At 43.7% G+C, this 21,803-nt stretch overlaps 1 protein-coding gene and 1 long non-coding RNA gene across 2 annotated transcripts in view; one reads left to right on the plus strand and one right to left on the minus strand.

Moving 5' to 3' along the window:
• ywhaba (tyrosine 3-monooxygenase/tryptophan 5-monooxygenase activation protein, beta polypeptide a) overlaps positions 1-21,803 on the plus strand; it is a 63,257-nt gene that overhangs the window by 16,046 nt on the left and 25,408 nt on the right. Inside the window, exons 2-4 of the mRNA XM_034165969.1 lie at positions 8,021-8,180; positions 11,979-12,119; positions 20,678-20,801. Coding sequence (XP_034021860.1) covers positions 8,028-8,180; positions 11,979-12,119; positions 20,678-20,801 — 418 coding nt within the window. The 5' untranslated portion in view covers positions 8,021-8,027. The remainder of the gene's footprint in view (positions 1-8,020; positions 8,181-11,978; positions 12,120-20,677; positions 20,802-21,803) is intronic.
• Positions 2,256-6,640, minus strand: LOC117506474. The gene is made up of 3 exons (XR_004559483.1): positions 6,552-6,640; positions 3,862-3,866; positions 2,256-2,267 (listed from the first exon to the last, which is right to left on the minus strand). It is a non-coding gene; the product is annotated as an uncharacterized LOC117506474 (long non-coding RNA).

The following is a 21,803-nucleotide window of genomic DNA, read 5'->3' on the forward strand; positions in this document are numbered from 1 at the left end:
CGCCGAACCTGCATGTCTCTGGAAGTGAGAAGTAGCTAGAGCACTCGGAGGGAACCCATGCGAACATGGGGAGAACATGCAAGCTCTGCACAGAAAGAATATGGTGGGTTGTAATCCCAGGACCTCCTTGCTGTGGGGCAACAGTCCTAACTGCTAAGCCACTGTGTCGCCCCTTGTTAAATTTCAAGTTTGGAAAAACACGGTTGCAGCACAGTGATTTGCAGTCTGGTATATGTTTTGAGGTGTGCAATAGCAAACTAACTCTTATGAAGCATTGCTTTGTGTCGCTTCACTTACAGTGGAGTTGATAGCTGTCTATGACGTAATGCTATTGTTCGTAAATACAAATAAACGCCAGCCAAAAATTAAGTCGCAGAGCTGTGCTAGATTGGCCTCATTTCAGTGTCAAAGCCGCTAAATGCTTGAATTGGTGAGCCCACAGCAGCTCAGTTGGGCGGTGGCAGCTTGAATGTGTCATTTTCATGAACAGGTTCATTAAATTCCAGTGCTTTGTGGCTGGGTGACAGGTGGTGTTTTAGCATGTGAAATTAAGATTTAATCTAAAAGTGAGTGATAAATGCTGCCGCTGTAATTCCAAATGTAAAGCTGAAACAGGAGTGGATGGCCAGTCTGCCATCCGGGGGGGCAAACCTGCTGTTAGCAGCTCTGGGTTCAGTTCTTGGACACTAAATGTAAACAGCTGACCGTGTAGGAATGAAAAATACAATCCTCAACTCTGAAATGCCTCAAATGGTTTAAGAAAAGTCAAAATTGTAGTTTTTAACAACTGCCAACATTAACATCTCTTTCTTTCACGTGGCATTTATTGGGTTTTTGATCTTGTTTGGGAAAACATAGTGAAAGCAAAGCAGAATGCACACCACACACTGTAGATGACATTTCATTCATATCATGTTGATGGGTAACGATTTGGACTCAAACAATATAACATTTATGAAGAGCCTTGATCATTGTGACATTGTTTGACTCCAAATCGTTATCCGTCAGTGTGATATGAAAGAAATGTCGCTGTATCCATACAGGCTTGCTTTCCTCAAGCCTGGATGGATTCAGTATATTGCAGATGACAAACCATGTCTTTAGCTTCCATTCCTGTGTTCAGGGTTCTCCCCAGAAATTGCTAGTATAGCAGTGCTGTTGGGAACTATCAGCTTGTGTGCTTCCGCTTGAGGTCCTCTCCGACCTTGTGTCCTGAAGCCCATAGAGAAAATTGAAAATCTTTTAGTATCGTTTCTGGTCTGATTCTGGGCTGAATTGTCAAATTCACACTACATGTAACAAATGTGCAATAAACGCATTTGAAAGAAAAAAGATGTACAGAAAGACAATTTAAAATGTGGGAGATTCCAGACTTTTTTTTACACTTTTCCCGTGCATAGTTTTCAATTTGAAAAGTTTGAATTCCCAAGTCACAGTATCACCAGGCTGGGGGCATTCACTTCAAAGTGTGAAAATCTCTCCTTGTGATTCAGATTTTGACACCCCTCTATACTGTCAAAAAATGGAAAAAACAAAAGGTACAGCTTTCATCCCCAAGTCAGCAGGTGCGTTTCTGGAAAACGTCTTATTACTCCGCGTTTTACTCTGCATCTGTTGGCATTTCTCAGGGTGTGATGAACATTTTAGGAAAAGCAGAAACATCAGGCTGACACAGTGAAGAAATGAACTGCTTCATCCGATAACGAAGCTTATGAGCTTCCATTCGAAAGTAAAGGTTTGGGTTTATAGAGGCTGTACAGAGACAGGAGGTGACACTTCCGCCCAAAACTCTTAATATTTTCAGAGTCTGTCAGATTTTGGATTTTAACATGTGGTCACGCTGCCGTTTGAGTCGCTTGACACTATTTTAGTCCCGCCATGAGCGTGCACGCGGTATGTCTTCATGATGCTGTTTTGTACAGGCTGGACATGCAGATGGATGTTTTTTTTTTACATTGGGAAAAGGTCAGAAATAATGGACTTTATATCTAACTGTGACAACTTTGTGAGGAGCTCCGCAACACCGGCTGGCGATCGCACGTGATCCGTGTGTGGGGACTCCTTTGGTGGAGCAGACTTTGGAAATTACAAGTGGATGACTGTTCAGGTTTTTTCTTCTTCTCAGTGGAGCTGGTAGGATTTATTTTTATTTTACTGTGAGTGTCTGTCTTGACATGAGACTGTTGTGTAACGGAGCACTGCGCAAGTTTTTGCACAGTGGAAAGCGGCTGCTTTTACCGTGACTGCATCAAAATTAACAGTTATCACTTTAAAAAAAAAAGTCATCATAACACAATAGCAGCATTCAAGTGCACGGTTTCCTCTAAGAAATGCTGTCGGAAACACTCGAAGTGTTCTGATTTCAGTGTGACGTCATTTAATACATAGAAGAATGGAAGTAATGCACGCAGTTATCCTGCACCAGAATCTCTGTCTTGGTACCTGAATAATTTTGAATTCCGTTCTGCCGTTTTCTTAATAAAAGCCTCCCTTTTTACTGCCACAGAAGCTGCAGTATCGTTCTTAGCCTCTGATCTGATCGATCCTGCAACAGAGCGTTGATCTAGTCGGCTGTGCACCTTCTTTCGTGACGCTTGGCGCCAGCGTGCCTCCTCCCCAGATGGCCCGGCGATCGCTGTGCCCCTGCCAAGGTGAAACAAAAAATGCAGAGATCTGGCTTTGTGTAAGGCTTGTTTTGTCATGGTTTGTGTCATCTGGATGTAAACAGGATAAAATAAAGAAGTTGTTTATGTGAAATTTCTCGCAAAAGCGGGTTTGTGTGCCATTAGATTCTCACCAAGTCTCTCGCTAAAACACCATGAGATAACACTACAGCGGCGCTAGATGGCAGTATGATGGCGCAGCGCCGTTGTTCCATTGTCTGGGGAGAACCCTGTGTGTTTAATGTCTTGCATAATGTTCAGTGCAATTCAGTTTGCGAAAGTGTAAATGTCAGCCTTTTAGGGCTGCACGATACATCATTTGAGCATTGCCATCACAAAGTGCACATGTGCGATAGTTGCATCCCCAGGACTTGCGGTGTGGCATAATTAAATTTCTTCTTGTTGGTGGCTTCCTTCAGGTCAGGCTAAGAAATGCCCCTGGAGCACCATATTATACAACCCCAATTCCAATGAATTTGGGACGTTGTGTAAAATGTAAATAAAAACAGAATACAATGATTTTCAAATCCTCTTCAACCTATATTCAGTTGATACACCACAAAGAAGAGATAATTAATGTTCAAAGTGATAAATTAGTTTTTGTGCAAATATTTGCTCCTTTTGAAATGGATGCCTGCAACACGTTTCAAAAAAACTGGGACAGTGGTATATTTACCACTGTGTTACATCACCTTTCCTTCTAACACTCAATAAGCATTTGGGAACTGAGGGCACTAATTCTGAGTGTCATGATTGGGTATAAAAGGAGCATCCCCAAAAGTCTCAGCTGTTCACAATCAAAGATGGGGTGAGGATCATCACTCTGAACAAATGCATGAAAAAAATAGTCCAACAGTTTAAGAACAATGTTTCTCAATGTTCAATTGCAAGGAATTTAGGGATTCCATCATCTACAGTCCACAATATAATCAGAAGATTCAGAGAATCTGGAGAGCTTTCTGCACAAAAGCGGCAAGACCGCAAACCAACAGTGAATGTCTGTGACCTTTGATCCCTTAGGCGGCACTGCATTAAAAGTCAACATCATTGTGTAAAGGATCTTACCGCGTGGGCTCGGGAACACTTCAGAAAACCATTGTTGGCTAACACAGTTCATCGCTACATCTACTAGAGCAAGTTAAAACTCTACCATGCAAAGCTAAAGCCATACATCGACAACATCCAGAAACACCACCACTTTCTCTGGGCCTGAGCTCATTTGAAATGTACAGACGCAAAGTGGAAAAGTGTGCTGTGGTCTGATGAGTCCACATTTCAAATTGTTTTTGGAAATCATGGACGTCGTGTCTTCCAGGCACTAGAGGAAAAAGACCATCCAGATTGTTACCAGCGCCAAGTTCAGAAGCCAGCATCTGTGATGGTATGGGGGTGTGTTAGTCCCCATGGCATGGGAAATTTGCACATCTGTGGTGGCACCATCAATGCTGAAAGGTACATCCAGGTTTGGAGCAACACATGCTGCCATCCAAGCAACATCTTTTTCAGGGACGTCCCTGCTTATTTCAGCAAGACAATGCCAAGCCACATTCTGCATGTGTTACAACAGCGTGACTTCGTAGTAAAAGAGTGCGGGTAGTAGACTGGCCTGCCTGCAGTCTAGACCAGTCCCCCATTGAAAATGTGGTGCATTATGAAGCGCAACATACGACAATGGAGACCCCGGACTGTTGAACAACTGAAGTCGTACATCAAGCAAGAATGGGGAAAAAATTCCACGTATACAAAGCTTCAACAGTTAGTGTCCTCAGTTCCCAAATGCTTATTGAGTGTTAGAAGGAAAGGTGATGTAACACAGTGGTAAACATACCACTGTCCCAGCTTTTTTGAAATGTGTTGCAGGCATCCATTTCAAAATGAGGAAATATTTGCACAAAAACAAAGTTTATCAGTTTGAACATTAAATATCGTGTCTTTGTGGTGTATTCAGATGAATATAGGTTGAAGAGGATTTGCAAATCATTGTATTCTGTTTTTATTTAATTGGGGTTGTAACATCGAGGGACTTCCTTCTGCTGTTTATTCACAAGCATTTTCCACTTTAAGAAATTAAAGCAGTTCCAGGCGTCATCTTATAAAACAACGGTGTTTTCTGTGGGTTGTGCTGATGAATCTGGCTGAAAGGATTTATTTTCTCAGTTTGCCGCTTTGAAACGCTTTAGCTTTTTGCTGCTACATTGATTAGCTCCTCACACCAGTTATGCGCATGCTCCAATCATCGGCTTCATTTTTTGTGTAAGCGTTACAGTGCTACATACAGTTCTGGCATATGTACTACAGCGTTTTCAGGCATTTTCAGTGGAATTGTGTAGACAGATATTTCTGGAAACAAACATGGGCAAAAAAAAAACTTTTTTTTTTTTTTTTTTTTTTTAGTATCATGAAACCACCCTTTCTTTAAAAGGTCTGTTCTTACATTGTGCTTGTGTAAAAGCATTCTTTTTGGTTACATGCCCCAAGTAACCCAAAATTAATCTAAAAGCAGCAACATTTTTTAACCCCCCCCCCCACACACACACACACACACACACACACACACACACACACACACACACACACTCGGGCACTCAGCCCACAGATGGATGCTTTGTGTCCCTGCTTGCCTACCCCAAGCAATCCACTGAAGTGTGTCAAATCAGTTTTTGTTCTTATGGCAGCACCAAACTGTAATTTACCACAGCTCTAAGGTGCTGCAAATGCTTGAAAATGATCTTAAAATGTGTTTGAATTTAAGCTTTGAAATGGTGTGAACCTTGGTACAGTACATCCACAATATATTACAAATATAACACATTTTATGCTACTGCCTTATTCCTAAATGAATGAAATTAATTTTTTCCTCAAAATATTACACACAACACCCCATAATGACAATGTGTGAAAGTTTTTAGATTTTTGCAAATGACTAAGAATAAACTAAGAAATCGTGTGTGCGTAAGTAATCACAGCCTTTGCCATGAAGCTCAAAAGTGAGCTCAGGTGCATATTGTTTCCTCTGATCATCCTTGACATGTTTCTACAGCTTAACTGGAGTCCACCTGGGGTAAATTCAGTTGATTGGACGTGATCTGGAAAGGCACACACCTTTCTACATACAAGGTCTCACAGTTGACAGTGTAAGTCAGAGCTAGGGCTGTCACGATTAGGAATTTCTGGAGACGATTAATTGTCAGGCAAATAATTGCGATTGACGATTATATTGTCTATTTTGTCTATATTCTTTTTTCCCTTCTTTATATTCTACTATCAGTATGATTACACAACTCTGGGAAACTGGGAATAGTGCAGCATTTTTATTTTTATCTTCGTTTTACATACAGTCCCAACTTTTTATGATTTGTGGTTGTTTCTGTTGAATTTCTGAAATTACAGAACTGCTATAAAGAACAGTGTTACTGCATTACTGCCACCTTCTGCATCAGTCTGTTGTAGCAGTACTAAATCCTCTCGAGTCCAGTGTTTTTCAAGTATTTAAAACCCAACACTTCCTCCTTTCACTTGACCTTATGGCTGAAATACTTCCTATCGAAACTTCTTTCAGGCCTTACAAATGATTTCCTTTGGTTTTTGCATGGATTGATAAACAGTTGAAAAATGACAAGATATATTTTGTAAAATAAAACATTTGAGGTAAAATTAAAGCATGTGCTTAACAGGTATATTCATTGGTTATGATTTTTATTATTTATATTACAACTGGTATTTGAAGGTGTGTGTTCTGGTGATGGCGTTTCACAACACTATATTTAGAATTCAGTTGGTTTGGTGGAGGTATTTGGCATTAATATGTGGCATTTATCTGCTGGTCTTTTTTAATTTAAATTTTTAGCTATTGCATCAGTTTTAAATAACTTAAAAGTGGCAAAAGACTTAAGTGTATTATTTACTTAAAGCAGAAAGGGTGTAATTGATTTGTTTTATAAGACACACTTAGAATTTGATAAATGTAAAATTAAAACCAAGCAGAAATAGTCTGTTAATTCAGTCAGTCCATTTGTGGAAACTTATTACAGACAATACATGCAAGATAATAAATAAATTTGAATGAAATCAAGACTTGAGCCATATTTTGTTCCAGTATGAGTGTCAAATACCATTGTTTTAAACCAAGAGAAACTGACCAAAGTGCTCTCAGAATGCACCAAATCGCACCATTTTTTTTTTTTTTTTTTCTTGTCCATAGTTTCACAGGGAGATAGTTTGTCATTAACTTATTTTAATTTTGTGTATCCTGCTGTGGGATTATGGGGCAAAACTCAGCCAAGTCTGACTTTTTTTTTTTGTACCGTTGTGGCTTCCGTAACATAATGAGTAACCTTTTCATGATGTATTTGTTTTTTATTTTGTTACTATTTCTAACCCTACCCTTACTGTTAATGTTCATCATTAACTTTTGTGTACACTGTTGTGGGATTGTTGGGCAAAAACCAGGACTGGAATCCTGTTGGAAGCTCATTTTCCTTCTGTCCACATCTGTTGTGACAGTGACGAGTACAAATGGCGAAAAACAGAAGAAAGATGAGTTCTGATGACTTGTTTACACAGCCAAGTGTATTATGACCAGCTAAATTTGACCTTCAACAGTGTGTGGCACCCCCTGCATGTGACCTGTGACGTCACATGCAGAGCCTCGATAGGAGTGAAAATCGGCAGATGTCAGATTCAGATGTCGGGCACCTTCTGATAAAAGCTCTGGCTGCTAACCTTTATGCTGGACAGCAGGATTCTTAACTGGGATTTTAACATTGCATTACTGTCTTACCTCCAATAAGTTTGATTGATTATATTAAAAGTTGATTTAATGCACTATCAAATCATTTGCATTAACAGTTACTTCACAGAAGTTGGTGTTAGGGAAAGGCACCACCAAAGAGCCTCAGATCTACCTAAAAGTTTGATATCCAAATTAATTGATATTTGGTATAAGAAAAAAATAAAATTCTGGCCTTGAGGCTCACCAGGCCTACAAAATTGTTCAGGAAACAGCACAGTGATGCAGTAACTTTCACTGTAAACAGCAACACAGATCAAACTGCTTTCCCGCTGCAGTACTTTTATTTGGAAGTACATTTGGGAAAACCTGTTGGTGGTACCTTTGCTTTGCAACCTGCAGCAGCAGGGACTCTGTAGAGAACTTTGTAGCAGATTACTACCCATATAGATGTAGAAAGCTTGTCACTTGCCTCTTTTTGTCCCCGAACTTTCATTATAGGTCAGGTCCTTGTCCTAGCTCCAACTTAGTAGGTTTTTAACATTTACTGTCATCTCTCTATGCTCTGTTCCAGTCCTGTGCTAGAGTAAAAATATTAACCTCTTTGCTGTCCTTTGTCCTCCTCCAGTTTAGGGATGGATAAGAGCGATCTTGTGCAGAAAGCCAAGCTTGCGGAGCAGGCTGAGCGTTATGACGACATGGCGGCTGCCATGAAGGCTGTGACGGAGCAGGGCGGTGAGCTCAGCAACGAGGAGCGCAACTTACTGTCTGTTGCCTACAAGAACGTGGTATGTCAGTAATGTAACCTTTAAAATTAATTTCACAGGGTTCTGGTTAGACTTTGCTTCAGTGGGGAATATCAAGTGGGTTCCATATGAGTCTCCAGCCATGAAAACATGCAACAGTAGTGCAAGTACGAGGTCTGTTAGAAAAGTATCCGACCTTATTATTTTTTTCAAAAACCATATGGATTTGAATCACGTGTGATTGCGTCAGCCAAGCTTGAACCCTCGTGCGCATGCGTGAGTTTTTTTCTTGCCTGTCGGTTGCTTCATTTGCCTGTGAGCAGGCTTTGAGTGAGGTGTGGTCTACCCCTCTCGTCTGTTTTTTATTGCGAATAAATGTCTGAATGATTTGGATCTTTGCTGCATCAATTTTTTCCAGAAACTGTAAGAGACCTCCAGGTGGACACCGTTCGAAAAATTAATATGGCTTTCAGGGCTGTTTTTTTTTTTTTTTTTTGGGGGGGGGGGGGGGGGGGATTAAACAGATTAAGGAGTGTTACTGCCCCTTTAAGGACGGACATCAGCACTTTTTCGGCACATTAAGACAGACGTGTGGAGGAGTTCGGCGCGTCGTGGTGCAGCCGCTCGGCGCAAAGAAACGCCGTGATGAAGCCTCACAGGACATGTTGGGGCTTGTCCAGCTCAAGCTCAGTTTCTCGGATATTCACACGACAGAAAAGCAGCCGGAATCCGTCTGAAAGCCGTCCTGAGAGACGAACACCAAGGTGGTTTTGTGCTGCGTCCCTCGGCTTTTTTTCCATGAAAAAAAAAAAACCTCCTGTAACGGTGGAATGTGCCAAAAAAGTGCTGATGTCCACGTCTTTTCACAATTCCTGTGCTAGTCAGAGGACATACCGGATCAAGACAGCATCCAGTTTAGAAATGAACAGCACATTTCACTGTTACAGGAGTTTTTGTCATGGAAAGAGGAACAAAGGCGGAGGAATTCCGCGCGTCGCGGCGGAGCTGCATGGCGAAAAGAAACGCCGTGATGAAGCCTCACAGGACATGTTCTGGCATGTCCAGCTCATGCACAATCACAATCGGATATTCACTTGACTGGAAAGCAACCGGAATCTGTCTGAGATCCACCTTTAAGCCGTCCTGTGAGACCAACACGGAGGTGGTTTTGTCCCGCGTAATGAACGGCTCCGTGGCGTGTCCCTCGGCTTCTTTTTCCATGAAAACAAAACTCCTGTAACGGTGGAATGTGCCGGGAAAAGTGCTGATGTCCCTATCTTCTGCCTTTTTGTGAAATTCAGACGAGGTCCCGGATCAACAAAGCTTTCACGTTGGAAATGATCTGGTTGTTTGTGTGGGGTGTCAGCCTGTCCATCGGCGCTGGGAGCGCGCTGCGCTCTCAGCAGTTGTGGGCCGTCCTTAAAGGGGCAGTAACACTCCTTAATCTGTTTAATCCCCATAAAATCGTCCCTGAAAGCCATATTAATTTTTCGAACGGTGTCCACCTGGAGGTCTCTTACAGTTTCTGGAAAAAAAATTGATGCAGCAAAGATCCAAATCGTTCAGACATTTATTCGCAATAAAAAATAGACGAGGGGTAGACCACACCTCACTCAAAGCCTGCTCGCAGGCGAATGAAGCAACCGACAGGCATGAAAAAACTCACGCATGCGCATGAGGGTTCAAGCTTGGCTGACGCAATCACACGTGATTCAAAGCCATATGGTTTTTGAAAAAAATAATAAGGTCGGATACTTTTCTAACAGACCTCGTATACTGTATTGAAAATAAAAGTCCATTAGGAGGTTTTGATTGGGTTTTATGCCCTGGTCACACGGCAACGGCGATAACTGGACGAAGGATTAAAAGGTAAAAAAAATTGTCGAGAAAAGGTGGGCGACAGATCCTGCACTTTTCACATCACTGAAAATCCTGCAAATCAAGCAAACTCGAACAGATCCTAAAACGAAATTTTGTTTTTGTCTTCACAAAAGATTCAAGCTTCTCTACTAAGGAAACCACCTGGACAGCTGAGAGCCTACACAGAAACTTCACAAGTTTTGTTTGTCTGCACATTCTGAGTTTTTGCGGCGTCTGTATCTTGTTGTACACTTTTTCTGTGGTAGTACTTCTCCTGAGGAGTACCTTTGACGAGTCCATGGCATCAGCCATGGGGAACTGTCAGTGTCAAAGGCTACTCCCAAAGACACGCACACACAGGCCAGCCACAAAAGGTTTAAATGTGCGTAAATAGTTGATAAATCATTCTTAACACTGTTGTTTCTGTATGAAAGCATTGCTTTTTTTTTTTTTTTTTTTCCCAAAAATGAACAATTCATTCACATACAAGGATGTTTTGTTCAGCTCGTCGAAACTTTAGTTATTGATTCATTCAAATATCGTTGCATTCGTCAGTCTTCGTTCAGTGTGACGGACTTGGAAGGTTGGACGAAAGTCAAACGCTAACGTTACGAAAACTAAGCAGTCGATAACCATCAAGAATGCCGGGCTGTGAAAACTGCCGATTTCGTCATGGGCTGGGTGGGGGGGTGGGGGGTGTTGATGATTTACTCTGTAATTGTGATAGTCACTGAGTTTTTAAAATACCTGTTGCAAAGCCTCCTTTTTGTATGACATCATCCAAGTTTTATAAATCCGCGGACACTGACAGATACAAATCGGTGTCTGCGGATGCCTCACTCAAAGCGTGGCTGCTACGACAATCATCATAAAGCGGGACTGGCTGGTTGCTACAGCGACGTTGTGTGCCTCCTGCTCCAAGATGCTGTTTTTAAGCTAAAATGTAGCATGTGGACAGTGCATACTTTTAGAGGTATCAAGTTTTTAAAAGAAGACTTTTGCGGCATGTCTGTCACAAAGACAGAGGGAAGATGGTGAGAACGATGCTTTGAAAAGGTTTGATAATGACTCAGAATCTGTGGAATTGGCGCTGGTTTGAATTTAAAGTCATCTTCATGAACACACCTGAAAGGGAAAAGAAACGGGGGGAAAAATTGAACTGCATCTTATGCCATTGGGGAAATATGGTAAGATTTTTTTTTTCTTTTTTTTTTTTTCCCTGGAAAATAAACATTGTGCTGTTAAAACAGGATTTTAGACAAAACTGTGAATTTTTTTTATTATTAATGCAGACTTTCTTTAATTGGAAAAAGTCATTGTGGCTTTGAATGGATTTACAGGAATTTACACAAGAATATGTGACTTTTTTACTATAAGGTATGTTATTGATATTTTACCATGACTTTCAAAATATTCTACAAGCTTCAGCTGTGGTTTTTGAAATACTTTGTCTTTTTAGTCTTCATGAATTTCATGTAGTTTAATTGTTCTGAGGTAATGCATTATTTGGTTTACAATTAAATGGAAAGTCATATTCTGTCATTTTGAGCATTATCATTGACAGTTTAAATGAAAAGTTGAGTGTAGGATCATTTAAATATGCACTTCTTTTGAGATTTTTTTTTTCCCCAAGAGATGCTTTTTCATTTCATTTCACAGCCCTGAGAACAAAAGCGAAATGAAATAACGGACAAATTGAAGTTGTCCGGCGGCGGTATCCATTCAAATTTTTCTGCAGGAACGAAGGTTAAATGATGCCTCTGAAAATCAAAAGTCCAGATTTCTTGTTTAATTTGGGCTTCGTTGTCCTTCGTTAGTGCCATGTGACCGGGGCTTTACTATGAAGCAATGGGCTGTAGAAAGAAGCGGGTTTCTACCAGAGAAATTGTGTAAAGCGCAAGTTTTGAATTGTACATCACCACTCACAGCTTCATAGTGGAGCAGAGGATTTTCATTCATGGGAATCTGTTTTTATTTCAGGTCGGTGCCCGTCGTTCTTCTTGGCGTGTCATCTCCAGTATCGAGCAGAAGACTGAGGGGAATGAGAAAAAACAGCTGATGGCCCGTGAATATCGTGAGAAAATTGAGAAGGAACTTCAAGAAATCTGCAACGATGTACTGGTATGGAAAGTGGTAACTCAACCAATATGCTGTGCGTCAAGACTGAATTAAACAAACTCGGCAGTTGAATATTACCAGTATGGAAAGTTTTCTGTGTTTCTTCCTTGATCGACCGAAAATTTTAAGATTTTTCAATTTATTGTCATTTATGTAGCGCCAAATCACAACAGAGTTGCCTCAAGGCGCTTCACACAAGTAAGGTCTAACCTTACTAACCCCCAGAGCCACAGTGGTAAGGAAAAACTCCCTCTGAGATAGAAACCTCAAGCAGACCAGACTCAAAGTGGCAACCCTCTGCTTGGGCCATGCTACGGACATAAATTACAGAACAATTCACAAAACGAATATACAGGAAATGCAGTTGGTGCACAGGACAGGAGGGTCTCCAGCACAAATGCCACACCCATCTCTGGATGGAGCTGCACAGAGAGAAAAACAGAATCAGGCAACCGAAAGACAAGAAATACAGTATAATTTGTCAGGATTAAACAACAAGAAAAACAAGAAATACTAAGGTGATCACCGGCCACTAGCCCTAAGCTTCACTAAAAGACCCAGAATTTAGGTAAAGTTGAGGCCGCGGCACGCTCTGTTTTCTAATAAAATAAATTAAGAGTAAAAAGCGTAAAACTATACTATGCCAGTATGCTAGCCATGCAAAAGGGAAAATAAGTGCGTCTTAAGTCTGGACTTAAAAATCTTCACAGAGTCTGTTTTATTGACACAAGGAGATCATTCCACAGAACAGGGGCATGATAAGAGAAAACTCTGACCCACAGACTTCTTATTCACCCTAGGGACATAAAGTAGTCCTGCACCCTGAGAACGCAAAGCCCGGGCCGCTACGTAGGGTTTAATTAGGTCAGCTAGGTAGGGAGGTGCCAGTCCATGAACAATTTTATTGACTAGTAGCAGAACCTTAAAATCTGAACTCACTGGGACAGGAAGCCAGTGAAGGGATGCCAAAATGAGAGTGTAATGTGGTCAGACTTTCTGCTTTGTGTCAAAAGTCTGTGAAAAAGGAAGTCACTCCTGTGTACAAATTATTTTTCACCAGGAAAATGTTCAAAGTATTGTTACTTTGTTTTAGAAAAAGTGACTGGAAGTATGAAATAATATTCTTGCCTCAAGTTCCACCTATTTGCAAGACTGGAGCTTTAACTCGACTGCACTGTTTAACGTCAGATCATACATGAGAGGACTTCTAATAATACCTTACAGGTCAAACTGGAAGCCCTTATGGAGATGTTCTGTTGTCAAAGATGGTAAATGGACTGCATTCATATAGCGCTTTTCCATCTGCATCACACGCTCAAAGTGTTTTACACATCAATGCCTCACATTCACCCCAGTGTGAGGCTGCTGCCATGCAAGGCGCCCACTACACACTGGGAGCAACCAGGGAATTAAGGACCTTGCCCAAGGGCCCTTAGTGATTTTCCAGTCAGGCTGGGATTTGAACAAAGGATCCTCTGGTCTCACGCCCAACGCTTAACCAGTAGACCATCATGGGTGGAGATGCTCGTCAGCAGAAAGGAGAACCATCAGCAAATTCAAATCATTGTTTCAAATGTCAAATGCTGAATGTAAACAGATAACAGCGGTGGTGTGTGGGCTAATCTGAGATTAGCAGGTGGCAGCAGCCACCTGTGATTAAAAGTCAAAATGTTTAAGGATGTTTGGGTCATTTGCAGGTGGGACTACGAATGGGTATTGATAAGATTTTATTGATCTGATTCCTTATCGATACCTCCTGTGAATTTTCTCTGTACTAAAAGTAGGCTTTACAGGTTTTCAACATTTTATTGAGTCTTCAAGTAAATAAATATGAAATTGGGACTCTGGACATAATAAACTCTACATGGTGGATCCTTGATCTCTGGACATAAATAGAAATCAAAATCTGTAGTTTTTGTCAAAAGCATTTTCTTTCTGACATTGACATGAATGTCTTTCCATATATCTGAGCTGAGATCTTGCAGCTGGCTGTCCTGCACGTTGGGATGTAATTCATAAAGAATACAGGACGTCTCATTTAGGGAGGAAAAAAAAAAAAAACGGTTTAGTCGATTGTAGTTTGTCTGTATTACAGCGTTTGGAGAGAGGTGTCATTTGATTTAAAGCCTGATTTGCTTTGAAGTTATTAATTCCGAACGGACTCTGTCTCGGCAGAGAGCCGCGCAGCGTTTGGAGCAGTGCCAATGTAATGGAGGATTCTTTTTTTCTTGACTGCAACAAGAGTCCCAGTTAGTGACTTTAATCCATACAAAAATGACTCACAATTGACATTTTAATGGCTTTGAGAGGGGTTAAGAAGCAGACTTGCTGCTTTTGAAGAGCAGTGAATCAAAGAACCAACAAAGCAGTGGATTGAAGCACTCCTTCATTGGTTCAAGTTTCAAAGTGGAGTCGCGCTGCAGAAGCGGTTGATTAGACCCGCTGCAGGGTCTTTAATCAACGTAGAGAAATGCTCATTTCCCAACAAACTCCCCCAAAAACAACGGCCGCTCTGAAGGACCGATAAGGGAATCGTTAAACAAAAAGGCTGTTGATATCAGTGGATCGAATAATTTCTTAACGATACCTGAAAAGAACCAGGTCTCGATACCCAACCCTAGGTGGGACAGTGAAAATGAATTTAAAGCATATTATCTAAAGGTTAATATTTAATTTATTGTCATACAGGGCATTGAGTAGGTACAAGGAAAAGGTATTATGTGCTCCTAAAATAAGTGCAATCCTAATGAGAAGTACAACAGTAAAAAAACAAAACAAAACAGTGGTCAGAGTTAAGATGTCTTCCATCCATCCATTTTCTTCTGCTTTATCTGGAATCGGGTCACGGGGGCAGCAGCTCAAGCAAAGCCACCCATACCTCCCGATCCACACACACCTCCCCCAGCTCCTCCGGGGGAACCCCAAGGCGTTCCCAAGCCAGCCGAGAGACGTAGTCCCTCCAGCGTGTCCTGGGTCTTCCCGATGGGACGTGCCTGGGACACCTCTCCAGCGAGGCGTCCAGGGGGCATCCGGAAAAGATGCCCGAGCCACCTCAACTGGCTCCTTTCGACGTGGAGGAGCAGCGGCTCGACTCCGAGCTCCTCCCGAGTGACCGAGCTCCTCACCCTATCTCTAAGGGAGCGCCCAGCCACCCTGCGGAGGAAACTCATCTCGGTCGCTTGTACTCGCGATCTCGTTCTTTCGTTCATGAGCCAAATCTCATGACCATAGGTGAGGATCGAAACATAGATCGATCGGTAAATCGTGAGCTTTGCCCCCCTACTAAGCTCTCTCTTCACCACGATGGTCCGATACAGCAGCCACATCACTGCAGATGCTGCACCGATCCGTCTATCGATCTCACGCTCCATCCATCCCTCACTTGTGAACAAGACCCCGAGATACTTAAACTCCTCAACTTGAGGCGAGGGCAAAGCACCTTTTTCCGGTCGAGAACCATGGCCTCGGATTTGGAGGTGCTGATTTTCATCCCGGATGCTTCACACTCGGCTGCAAACCGCCCCAGTGCACGCTGAAGGTCCCGATTTGACGAAGCCAACAGAACCACATCATCCGCAAACAGCAGAGATGAGATTCTGTGGTTCCCAAACCAGACCCCCTCTACACCCTGGTTGCGCCTAGAAATTCTGTCCATAAAGATAATGAACAGAACCGGTGACAAAGGGCAGCCCTGGCAGAGGCCAACGTGCACTGGAAACAGGTTTGACTTACTACCGGCAATGCGAACCAACCTCCTGCTGCGGTAGTACAGGGACCGGATAGCCCTTAGCAAAGGATCCCGTACTCCCAGAACACGGCCACAGGGTGTACCAAGGGACACGGTCGAACGCCTTCTCCAGATCCACAAAGCACATGTGGACTGGTTGGGCGAACTCCCATGAACCCCCGAGCACTCGATGGCGCGTGTAGAGGTGGTCCAGTGTGCCGCGTCCAGGACGAAAACCACACTGCTCCTCCTGAATCTGAGGTTCGACTATTGGTCGAATTCTCCTCTCCAGTACTCTGGAATAGACCTTACCGGGGAGGCTGAGGAGTGTGATCCCCCTGTAGTTGGAACACACCCTCTGGTCCCCCTTCTTAAACAGAGGGACCACCACCCCGGGCTGCCAGTCCAGAGGCACTGTCCCCGACCGCCACGTGATGTTGCAGAGGCTTGTCAGTTAAGACAGTCCCACAACATCTAGAGACTTAAGGTACTCAGGATGGATTTCATCCACCCCAGGATCTTTGCCACCGAGGAGCTTTCTAACCACCTCAGTGACTTCGGCCTGGGTAATGGATGAGTCTGCCTCTGAGTCCCCAGTCTCTGCTTCCTCTTCGGAAGACGTGACGATGGGATTGAGGAGATTCTCGAAGTATTCCTTCCACCACCCAACAACATCCCCAGTCAGGATCAGTAGCTCCCCACCCGCACCGTAGACAGTGCTGGTGGAGAGCTTCTTCCGCTTCCTGAGGAGTCGGGCCGTTTGCCAGAATTTCTTAGAAGCTGACCGATGGTCCTCCTCCATGGCCTCCCCAAACTCCTCTGCAACCGCATGGGCTGCGGCACGCTTGGCCTGCCGGTACCTGTCAGCTGCCTCCGGGGTCCCCCCTACCAACAAAGACAAGTAGGACTCCTTCAGCTTGACGGCATCCCTTACTTCCGGCGTCCACCACCGGGTTTGGGGATTGCCGCCGTGACAGGCACCAGAGACCTTGTGACCACAGCTATGAGCGGCCGCACCGGGATCTGGGAGAAGCTCTCCCGGAGGTGGGAGTTGAAGACCTCGCTGACAGATGGTTCCGCCAGTCGTTCCCAGCAGACCCTCACGATACGTTTGGGCCTGCCAGGTCTGACCGGCTTCCTCCCCTCCCAGTGGGTCCAACTCACCACCAGGTGGTGATTGGTCGACAGCTCAGCCCCTTTTCACGTGAGTGTCCGAGACACATGGCCGAAGGTCAGATGATATGACTACAAAGTCGATCATCGACCTCCGGCTCAGGGTGTCCTCTTGCTACGTGCACTTATGGACACCCTTGTGCTCGACCATGGTGTTCGTGTTGGACAAACTGTGACTAGCACAGAAGTCCAACAACTGAACACCACTCGGGTTCAGATCGGGGAGGCCGTGCTTCCTGATCACTCCCCTCCAGGTCTCACTGTCACCGCCCACGTGGGCGTTGAAATCCCCCAGGAGAACAATGGAGGCCCCAGTCGGAGCACTATCTAGTACCCCTCCCAGAGACTCCAAGAAGGTCGGGTACTCTGCACTGCTGCTCGGCCCATAGGCTGAGACAACAGTGAGAGACCTGTCCCCAACCCGAAGGCGTAGGGACGCAACCCTCTCGTCCACCAGAGTGAACTCCAACACATGGCGACTGAGCTGGGGAGCAATAAGCAAGCAATGCGACCCCACCTCTCTGCCTCTCCCCGTGGGCAACGCCAGAAAAGTGGAGCATCCAGCCCCTCTCCACGAGTTGGGTACCAGAGCCCGACCTGTGCGTGGAGGTGACCCCGACTATCTCTAGTCGGTATCTCTCAACCTCCCGCACAAGCTCAGGCTCCTTCCACCCCAGCGAGGTGACATTCCACGTGCCAACAGCCAGTGGCTGTGAGCGTGGACCGGGCCACCCGCCCTCGACCACCACACAATCCTCTCTGCACCTGACCCCCATGGCCCCCTCTGCAGGTGGTGAACCCACAGGAGGGCGGGCCCACGTTGCTCTTTCGTGCTGAGCCTGGCTGGGCCCCGTGGGCTAAGGCCCGACCCCCAGGTGCTCCCGCGCGAGCCCCAACTCCAAGCCTGGCTCCAGGGTGGGGCCCCGGCTCCGCCATACCGGGCGATGTCTCGGTCCTTGATGTTTTTTTTTTTTTTTTTTTTTTTTTTAAAAACTTGTCATGGGAGCTTCTGAACTGCCCTTAGTCTGACCCGTCACCTAGGACCTGTTTGCCTTGGGAGACCCTACAAGGGGCACAAAGCCCCTGACAACATAGCTCCTAGGATCATCCGGGTACGCAAACTCCCCCACCACGATAAGATGGCAGCTAGAGGGGGAGTTAGATGTCTTTGGGTACTAGGAAAAATAGCTGTTCTTAAACTGGTAGATCTGGATATGCGACGCGAATGTTCCTGTGTATATCCGGTAGTGTTGGTAGTTGGGTATTGATGATTCGTTGTGCCGTCTTGACCACCCACTGGAGGACCTTCCTTCTCTGAAGCTGTGCAATTACTGTACCACACAGAAGTACACTGTGAGGATTCTCTCTGGTGCTTGAGTAGAAGTTGACCAAGATCATCTCCACTAATCTGGCCTTCTGAAGAAGTGCAGACATGGTTGAGCCTTCTTCACTGCAGCGGATAGGTTCATAGTCGATGAGTGTTCTTAAATGACTTGAACTCCCAGAAACTTGAAACTGGTGACTCATTCCACCTCAGTGCCGTTTATGTAGAGGGGGCTATGTAGGATGTAGGACTTCCGAAAGTGTTTTTGTGTGCGTGATTATGGATGACTTGTTTATGGTTCTCCAGAAACCAGATGCCTCCTCCCCGTCAGTGGATTGGTTGTTGTTCCTGATTTGTGTCACAACTGCAATGTCATTTGCAAACTCAATGATAGTGTTTGTGTTGTGGGTGGGCACGCAGTTGTGAGGAAAGAGGGCGTAGAGGATAAGTCTCAGAAGACACCTCTGTGGGGAGCATAGGGTACTTCTTTATTGTCAAAGAAGAAATAATTGGTTTGTGTAAAAAAAAAAAAAATCATTGGTTGAATAGATCCAAATGTGAAAAGATGCTGCTTGTGCTGACCACAGAAACCTGTGTAAGTGGACATGGAAATTGAATAACTTAAAGATAGCACAGGGCTGTAGAGTGCGAGCGTTTTGCTCGCATATTGCGCCTAAAATTTGATTGTGCGAGGGGAAAAAAAATAAAATGGGCGCACGTGTGCGACAATGTATTTCAACCCTTTCATTCGCATTTTGCTCCTAAAATAAATACAGTGGTCCCTCGCTATAACGCGGTTCACCTTTCGTGGCCTCGCTGTTTCGCGGATTTTTTTAGTCCAATTTTGCATGCCTTTTTTTTTTTTTTTTTACAGTGCATTGTGTTCCGCGGCCTCATCAAGCACCGCGAAGGGAGAGCACGCGCATTGTGTTCTGCGTGTCTGTTTATAAGAATCTTCTCGCCCAGAAGAAAAAAAGAGCGCCAACAACTACCCATAACTGTGTTCTACACTCGGAAAAAGACACCTGCAGTGAGGTGTGAGTCAGTGGAAAAAGACGTGACAGTGCAGCGGCGCCAGGACGAAGAGGCGCGATCAGAGGAACTGTGAAATACTGGTCAGTCACGATTAATAATTTGTGTCCAACCTCGTACGTTGATCGTTAAAATTAAATTTGTTAGTTCTAAAAGCCATCATAATTATTTATAGGAAAACATTCTATTTTTATTTCTCAAGCAAATGTTTGGGCCTGAAAACAGGTTGGTCTTATTTTTCTACTCAGGTTTGAACTTTGAGAGTGTTTACACATGAGAGAAAAGTGAGAAAATGTTCATGCCTGATTGAGAAAAGTGTATAAAGTGTGTAGTGAGGGGTTTTACAGCTTTAAAACGTCTATAATAATTGTAAAAAATAACGCTGAAGAGCACCAAAAGAAGCAGCCTAGCGGTCTCCACCACTGAAGACCTCATGAGGATCACCCTGGAGGGGCAAGCTTTAGAGGACTTTGATCCACATCCTGCTGTGGACCGTTGGTTGACTGTAGCTAAGCATAGCAGGCGACCTGAGTATAAAAAGTGGGACCGGGATGTTGTGTGTGTGAGGGTTTAAATAATACAAGAAATATACAGCAAAAAGTAATGAAATGGACAAAAGCAATGATGTAAATAACGATAGAAAAGGAAGTAAAAAACAATGTAATAAATACAACAATAGAATCATATAAAATGTGCATGTGTGTGTGGAAAAGGTACTCTGTACAGTATGTGTCTTTGTGTTTAATAATAAAATTGTATCAAGAAATTTCACAGTGCTCCTAAATTTTTTCATTTAGGAGCACCTGTGCTCCTAGTGAAAAAGCTAAGCGTACAGCCCTGTAGCAGTTTTCCCCTACAGTATTAATAGTTCTGATGGCCCACCAGGCCAACAGTCCTATTGTCGCCAATAAAAAGTAATGCTGATGAAATATTGACAAATTGCCACTATTGTCATGTAAATCTTTTGGGCGTATCTGCAGTGCTGTGGTTCCATGGAGTACTGGGGTATTGTGGAAGTGATTTAACAGTGTCAAGCAACCCCCCTCCAGCTTGCATTGGTCAGTTAGCAACAGCACAGTGTTTAAGAACTTCCATTAAACAGCCTGTTGGTTTACATCAGTTACAGCTTTTAATAGAAGGTAGACCTCAGAGTCTGACATCTACTCAAGATTTTGACTCCTATCAATGTAAGTCAGTATGGGGTATCTTCAGGGATACTTGGAAAATGCCAGCTTGATCCTGCTATCTGTTTTTGTGAATACCCTCTGCTTGGCATTTTGAACTTTTTAATGTTCTCTTTTTCAGAAACTGCTTGAGGAATATCTCATTCTCAATGCAAGTCAGCCAGAGAGCAAGGTGTTCTACCTCAAAATGAAAGGAGACTACTACAGATATCTGTCAGAGGTGGCCTGTGGAGACAGCAAGAAGAGTGAGTGTACATTACTTATTGTTACATGGGCTGCTAAAGGGAAGCTTGTGCTCACTTCAGAACAAAATATCTGATTGTCTGTTATAGGACTTGCTAGGGGCAGGTGATATAGCCTCAGATTACATCAATTTTGAGGCTATATCAAATATGATGAGTGCAAATTTCAAGGAAATTTACGCTCATCATATTTGATACTTACTAATTGGGGCTCTTAGTTCAGTGCAGTTTTGAGTAAATTGGTAGACAGTCCAAAAGTAATGTCACTGCTGACTGTATAAAGCAGAACATCAGGTTTACAACCATCAGATTCCTGTCTGCAGGTTTTAAATCTGGCTGTGTCTGTGCCCCAGATAAGCAACACTGCAGGCCGCCAGTGCGTTTCAAATCCAGTTTGTACCAGTGTCACTCTCTCTACCATGTCAGTTCACTGAGGGCGGAGCTGAACTACATGTATGCACACAGCTTGTTTGCTGTGGAGGAACTGTCGCACTTTAAAACCAGTGAGCCTGGACATGGATTTTATATCCTTCCAGCAAATAGAGTACCAAGAGATTACACTCCAGTGCATTTTAGACAATAGCCACTGGTGGCACGGTGAAATAAATTCCACCTTAAGAAATTAAAGTACTTCCAGATGTCTTTGGTCCACATCACAACTTTGCTGTTAACAGCGGGCACTCGTCATCACGTTACTGTCCGAATCTGTGGACCACAGAAGCAACTTCTGTAGCGCAGCGTCCTGCACGTAGCATCTTAGCTAGGCCATAGTGCGACGAGATGCCAGACACAAACCACAAACATGGCCGGGTCTACGTTTTCGGGAGGAGAATGCACATAAGAATTTTTTCCTGGCACACCGAAACGAAAGGATAAAAATCCATGTTTTGAAGACCATTGTCATGTTGCTGGGCTTCTCTTCTGCTGCTTGTCCAAGATAGGCATTAAAAAAAAAACTTTCCTCCTCAAAATATTATCTTTGGAAAATCTGTCCACCCTAATAAG

The sequence above is a fragment of the Thalassophryne amazonica genome, chromosome 3 (assembly GCF_902500255.1).
Source record: "Thalassophryne amazonica chromosome 3, fThaAma1.1, whole genome shotgun sequence".
NCBI lineage: Eukaryota > Metazoa > Chordata > Actinopteri > Batrachoidiformes > Batrachoididae > Thalassophryne > Thalassophryne amazonica.